Genomic DNA, 7,037 nt, shown 5'->3' with positions numbered 1-7,037 from the left:
TGGTTGGTTGGTTGGTTGTCTGGTTGGTTGGTTAGTTGTCTGGTTGGTTGTTTTGTTGGATGGTTGGTTGGTATAATTGTTGGACATGAGCTGTAATACCGTCTCCTGTATTTATTTAAACATCTCTAAACGTTGAGGCAGGTAATCTACTGGATGTGACTAAAATCTACTGTTTCTGTGACGCTTTTTCTCAAACGTTGTTTAAAAATGAAACTTTTGATTTAAAGAGTCCCACAAACCGGACAGAAATGAACCTGAAACTTTGCCCTGAGGCGACTCGTGGCCGTTCGGTCCGAAGCAACAAAAGTTACATACAGGGAAGAAAAAGGACAACTGCTGTTCCTAAATACGCCTCGGCACAAATAAGAAGGAAGAAAACCAGTTCTGTTTAATGAGTTCATGAATCAAGTTAGACGGGTGTTATTGAGACACTGGTGTGAGAAGTTTAACCCTAACTTGATGAAAACAAGTAAAATACTCTTTATTTGTATGTTTTGTACTTTTAGAGGATCAGCTTTTCTACATTTATCAGCGTTCCTCTAAAAGATGGTGCAGAAAGTTCAATCCCAACAACCTAAAAGTGCTTTTAAAGATTAAAGTTAAACACTGATTTGACTTTAATAAACCAAAATGTGAGTCTCGGTCCTGACATGAACGATGTAGTGGAGGTTTTATCCACGGAGCAGATGTGAAAACGTCTGTTTTTGTTGTTTGTTTCGGTGAAAAGTCAGAGGTTTTTTTTTTTACGCAACACGAGCCCGGAGAGCCAAACTGCTGCAAAACCTCAGTTACCGCCGAGCTTAATCTTCACCCCATGACATCAGAAACGTTTCATTATCCGACCTCGGAGGCTTGTAATCCAAACCATTCTGCGTTTCCATTCGCCGAACACAAAGGTGGGAGAAGGCCGGTCCAGGCAGGGTGAGGTAGAGGCCTGGCCTTCGTCAGCTCCTCTTCCTCAAGTGTTTTGTGTTTGTTAACAAAGAGCTCATTGGAGAAGGTTGAGCTGAAGGAACCCAACCCGACTGGCACTCCCCGTTTCCCATTAATAAGGTTTACAGCGCAGCGGAGGGTTCGAACTCTGGCACGATCCGTTTGTTTTCAGCCATTCAACGAGAAGAAAACAAGCCCTGCTGTGTGGCTCAGGAGGACCATAAATCCTCTCGTTATTTCTCAGGAACGGCCTTTAAGACAAGTGCAGTTTGAAGAGAAACGCTCAGGAGCTGCTCCTGTCACTTCTTCCTTTCTGAATGTCGTGCTTTCAGGAAAAAGAAATGTGGAAAGAGTTCCTCCTCGGAGCCTCGCGGCTCAAACAACCGGCCTCAGTCTTCAGGCCGAGTCCCTCCCTTTCCCCTCGCCGTTCTCAGGATTGCGTCAGCGTTGTTGTGAATCCCCTGACAACAGGAACTGCAGAACAGCAACGCGGGTCAAGGGTGTGAGCCGAGGCTCTCTGCGCCGCGGTTATCGGCCGGGCTGTAAATCTCAAATCACAGAGATTTTATGAAACTTACAACACAAATTAAAAATAGCTGAAGCTGATTAATAAACAAAAATATTAATGTACCAACTTTAGGTCCATACAAAAACATATTTCATGTGAAGAAACAAGCTGTTAAACATGTTAGCCTACATCTGGATTTAGTTATAAATTGGTCAAAAAATTCAAAGTTAGCATAAATTAATAGTTTTTATATCAACAATAGGAAAAACTAGCAAGCTATATTTAATGCAGTTGGGGATTAGCAAATTTAAGCTTAGTTTTCTAACTGCTAAATGTTGATTTGTGTAAATTAAAGTGTATTTTATCATAAATGGTAAAATATTAAAATTTTAATTAATGCTAACAGGGTTTGATACCAAAACAATGCTGTGTTAACATATTTTTTTTAATTTGTAGATGTCAACATAAATGCTAACAAGCTAACATTAGCACGCTAAAATGCTAAATGTTGTGCATTTGACTAGATGTTATCATCTTTTAAATTTAGAATGATTAGTAAATGATAATTATTAGCATTTATTATAACATAAATGATACATGTTTGGATAGAGGTCAATATCTTTTAAATTTAAAATGAAAAGTAAATGTCAATGACATGCTAACAAGCATGCGTGAATTATTACGTGTTTGGCTACATGTCAGCATATTTTAAATTGAGAATGAACAGCAAAGGATCATTTAAACAACATAATTGTCAAACTGTACAATCTAAATGATAAATGCTAATTTTGAAGATGTTAAAATCCTAACTTTTGTTTAAATACAAATAACTACAAGCCAAATGTCAGCAATTAGGCAACTTATCAAATATATTATGGGTTAAACTGCCGAGGATATGTATGTTAATGTGGATTATAACCATATTAACACTAGTTTATAGTAAATTGAGGTTTAAGAACAATTTAATAGGCCAGGCTAAGTAATCTATGCCTTCATTCAGAGACTTACTGCAGTTTTTTTCTAAATAACAGCTTCATGTTTCCAGTACGTACACGCTGCATAGATCATGTGTTGTTTTTTAAATACACAACGAGACCCACAAACAGTCTGATCAGGTTCGTCATTTGAGCATCCCAGCCACTAAACTATAGTTTGGCTTTGAATGCAACACGAGGCCTGCGGGTAAAACGGTATTTTAAGGAGCCTCTGGTTACGTTTCGTGTCTTTACTGTAAATTTCTGTCACCGCTCACCTGTTTCTGACTCCTTCCTTTTTATTTATTTATTTATTTGTTGTTGTTGTTTCTCTCCCGCAGAAATGGTTCCAGAAGCGTCACGAACAGTGGAGGCAGTCTGAAGGTCTTCCTGCCAAAGTGGGATCAATTCTGGACTAAGATCTTCCGACCCTGTTCTCTTGACGAACTCGTTCCTTCTCCAGCTGTACATCCCTCTTTTTGTTTGTATCTACGAAGCTATTGTCTTGGAAAATGTGAAGCTTGTCGTGTTGTTACCAAGTTCCATGTCTATAGAAGTAAACATATTGTTATTGTAAGTTAAAACCGGCTCGTGTTTGTTTTTTTGGCTGCCGTACATCTGGGGTTCGAATTCACACAGGATGCAGGTTAATACAATGGAGGTTTGTGTTTCGGAGGGCGGCGGGGTCGCTTTTGTTTCCATCGCTTTGTTTGCATGTAGGTCTGTCAGCAGAGAGCAGAACTGGACGTGTGGTCGTTCCCGGGACTATAAAAGAGGTGAGGAAGGACTTTAATAGATGCCGCTGGAATCAGCTGACACCATCAGGAGCTTCTGTGGTTGAATCGAGATTATTCCATGACAGCACAGAGGAGTGACGCTACGGGCTAAAATAAAGACGGGCGACGTCACTTCAGCGTCCTCTTCCCCTCCCATGACTGAACGGAAATGATCTCACCACAAAGTTCAAACTTTAGGGCACAGAAATAGCCCAAACTCTCGGTAAAGGCACTTTGTAGTCAACAGTTTCATCTTAGTTCAGTATCTTCTGTTTTTCATAAAGTCTAACAAAAACATTCACCAAAATTCACTCAAAATACGAATTAATCACAAATAACGACGCTGATGGAGATCCACAATAAAGAGGAAATACCAGGATGACTAAATTCAACCCCAGCTGTCCTCCTGACGTCCACAGAAGAGACATTTTTGTCTTTTGTGGTCTTCTCAATGCGCACAAATTCAAGTTATTATGGTGCAAAACAAATTTAAGATAATATGGTTTAATCTGACCCAGTAACAAGACTTTATTTCTAAATATAACTTCAAATTAAACTTTAACAATTATTAGTCAGTACTAATTTCCATCTGCAGATATGTACTGATAGCACAAAAGGCTAAGTGCTAAATGTTAGCTTGTGCCAACTGTGGTCCACAAAACTTCGGATGAGAATTTTAAAAGTTTTAATCTTTGTCCAGATGTTAACAGGGGGTTTGGTTCACTAACAACTCAACATTTTAACATTTGTTAAGTTCTAACATAAACAAAAACAAGCTAACAGTATCTTTAAATGCTAACGTTAGCTTGTTAGCATGCTTGTTTGGACATATGTTTGAATCTTTTAAATTTGGAATAAAAAGAAAATGCTAATAATTAACATATAACAAATTAAACAACAAAATGAGGAATTTGAAATTCCATGTTCACGTACTGAATGTTAGTGTTCAACAAAATAAGATGTTAACTTTAGCTTAAATGCTAAATGCTACGAGCTAACTGTTAGCATGAGTTCCTCGTTGAACATCGCATTTGATGATTTCAGCCATGTTGGTATGATTAGATTAAAGTAAATTATAACACAACTGTTTATCTTTAAAAAAAGGAAATTAAAAACAATAAATTTAAATGTTTATTGTTTAAAATTTACACTTTGCTGCTCGAGTTTTACCATTTCAGTGGTTTTTAATGAGAACCTGAAAGATTTCCCTTTAACCTGTATGTGAAGAGACAAACAGACGAATAAATAATTCAGAGTTACCCAGTATTTAAATTTTAATGCACTTTAAATAAAATCCAGTCAGTTTTACAGCAGAGAAAAGAGCCTGGAGGAGATCTGAGCGACGAGACGAACAAAATAAAAACGCTCCGGGTCGTGGGAAACACACACCCACCCAACAGGTTACACAACCACTCCTAAAACACACACTGCTGCTTTTCACGAGTTATTAACACGTCGCTTTCTTTTTTTCACCTCAGTTTAAATATACACGCTTGTTTCTGTCTGTTCAACAGCAAGAAACAGAAAAACAAGCAGATTTTTTTAGATTTCCTGCTGAAAACACTTCATTATCTCAGCCCTGCCGCTCATAAATCAACATTTAATCTCACCGTTTGAACTGTTTAACGTCACTTTTAATTTAGAGTTCTTTGTCTTTCAGAGGGTTTGATTTGGCTGCAGAGTAGTTGAAATTAAAAGTGGTTTAATGGGAGAGAAATCCTGGTTGGATTATTGAAGCGAATGAACTGAAACATGCTGGATGTCTGTCAGCGCTTTGTGCTGACGGAGACCTGAAGCTGCGTTTTTCCATTTCAGAATCAATCATCTCTTCCCTCAGACCTTCGGCTGCTTGTTGGAGAGTCCGGACCGGGCTTTTACGATGTTCTGGAAACCTTTTTAACTGTCTGCTAATCGACTGTTGAAGTGTCCTTCAGCAGAACGGTATTAAAGAGAAAGAATCCCGGTTCGTTCGGCTGCGTTTGCAGCTGGAAGAAGCTGAGCTGCTTCCTTAGAGGCTAAAAATCAGAACGACGTCGAAGAACGACACTTAGCTAAAATTAGTGGTTTTGCTAATGTTAGTTCTGCTTGTTTTCTCTTTAAAATTCCAGCTTTGGCTGCTTTAACAGATTTTAGCTGATGTTCAGCGCTCAGCAGGAACTGAAACCTCAGTTGGACTTCACGGTTTTCCGTCTCCACTCCACGTCTCTGGGAGGACGGTAGTCCCTGTGAAGCTGCTTCGGCGCCGCCAGCGCCGCGACCCGAGACGTTCCCTCGGCTCGTTTTGCCGCCGCCGACACCTGAGGGAGAACGGGAGAAAAAAAAACAAATCCTGGCATCTGTTTCTGTTCTGACGACTCTCAGCTACTACCAACGAGACTGAGTCACAGCCGGGTTCAGGGTCACTGCGCTCGGCTAGGAGTGGCAGCCATCTTGGATCTGTTCGACTTCAGAAGTTAATCAGCTGAACGCCCAAAGATTCAGGTCGTTTCACTGAGCCGAGACTGTTAGAGACTAGTTACTCGTTGGAGATTAGTTATCTGTTAGCAACTAGCTACCCATTAGACTGGTTATCTACTGGAGACTAGTTACCTGTTTGAGACTAGTTACCAATTAGAGACTAGTTACCCGTTTGAGACTAGTTACCCGTTTGAGACTAGTTACTCGTTAGAGACTAGTTACCCATTTGAGACAAATTACCCATTTGAGACTAGTTACCCGTTAAAGACTAGCTACTAGTTAGACTAGTTATCTGTAGAGACTAGTTACCTGTTAGTCTAGTTACCCGTTGGAGACTAGTTTTCGATTGTGAGAAAGTTTGTGTCCTCAGAGCCACGTTGAAGCATTTTGTGTGGCCAGTTTTTGAAAATGGCCGCCTGTTTCTGTGTTTAAACTGTATTCTTGGCTGCGCACATTATTTTCTTGTCTACCTTCAACTCAGTTTGTCCCGAGCTCAGCAGCCGTCCTCACACCTACCGGGGTTCATGCTCTGCAGCTGTATTACAAACTGCACAGCTGGACACCTCTGAGATCAAGGGTGATCACCACTGATTTCAAGGTTCAAGATTAGGTTTGTCTCTCTGACTGTTTCTAGTTTCTGTTGCTTCATTGAGGAAATACTCGTTAAATATTATTAAGTCGTTATCGTTCGTTCATTCCTTTTTTTATTTCCTTATTTTTGACGTGTTACTTCTTTGGGTCGGATTTGAACGAGACCCTCAGGAGGTGATCTCTGGACCAGATTCAAGATGGCCGCCACAGCCAAGCGACCTTACATGGCCAGTTTTTACAGATCCTGAGCGTCGTCTCCTGCCTCCTGACCGTCGAACAACAACCGTCTCTGCGTCTCGTCTGAACTCCAGATAAAGTCCAGGGTTTATAAAAAGACTTCCTCAGTCGTCCCCGGGCGTCCCCGGGGGTCCTGACCCGTCCCCGGGGGTCCTGACCTTTGGACAATGAGCTCTATTGTCTCTGAGGTCTTATTCTGCTGCAGAGGAAACGGTCTGAACGTGTGCAGCTGAGAGACATCTACAGCAGGTAACATATTACCTGCTCAGGACAAACTGTCCCTTTAACCGAAAACGTCTCTTTGATCTGAACTCCTGCACGTCTTCAGATCTCTACATCGTTTACATGGTTACCCGGCTTCCTGGAGGCTCCGCCCCCTGGTCCTGGGCGTCGACAGGCGCTGGATGTTCTCGTACCGAAAGGAGGAAGGAAGCCGGGTCTTCCTGAAGAAGCTCGCCTCCTCCTCCTCCTCCTCCTCCTTCCTGCAGGAGAACAGAAGCTTTTATATCGACTGCGATGGAGGAGGAGGAGCAGGAGGACGAGGAGGAGGAGGAGGAGGAG

The 7,037-nt window shown here is 41.1% G+C and overlaps 2 protein-coding genes across 2 annotated transcripts in view; one reads left to right on the top strand and one right to left on the bottom strand.

Annotated features, from left to right (window-relative positions):
- hopx (HOP homeobox) overlaps positions 1-2,999 on the top strand; it is a 5,982-nt gene extending 2,983 nt beyond the window's left edge. The window contains exon 2 of the mRNA XM_017429743.3: positions 2,757-2,999. Coding sequence (XP_017285232.1) covers positions 2,757-2,834 — 78 coding nt within the window. The 3' untranslated portion in view covers positions 2,835-2,999. The remainder of the gene's footprint in view (positions 1-2,756) is intronic.
- Positions 3,000-4,440: 1,441 nt separating this feature from the next.
- Positions 4,441-7,037, bottom strand: part of LOC108243963 (theg spermatid protein like) — a 4,269-nt gene continuing 1,672 nt past the window's right edge. The window contains exons 5-6 of the mRNA XM_025008965.2: positions 6,830-6,958; positions 4,441-5,488 (exon numbers count right to left, since the gene is read on the bottom strand). Coding sequence (XP_024864733.2) covers positions 5,368-5,488; positions 6,830-6,958 — 250 coding nt within the window. The 3' untranslated portion in view covers positions 4,441-5,367. The remainder of the gene's footprint in view (positions 5,489-6,829; positions 6,959-7,037) is intronic.

Source organism: Kryptolebias marmoratus, linkage group LG9, assembly GCF_001649575.2.
Source record: "Kryptolebias marmoratus isolate JLee-2015 linkage group LG9, ASM164957v2, whole genome shotgun sequence".
NCBI lineage: Eukaryota > Metazoa > Chordata > Actinopteri > Cyprinodontiformes > Rivulidae > Kryptolebias > Kryptolebias marmoratus.
Note: the sequence above shows the minus strand (reverse complement) of the source record. Positions and strands in the feature narration are given on the sequence as shown.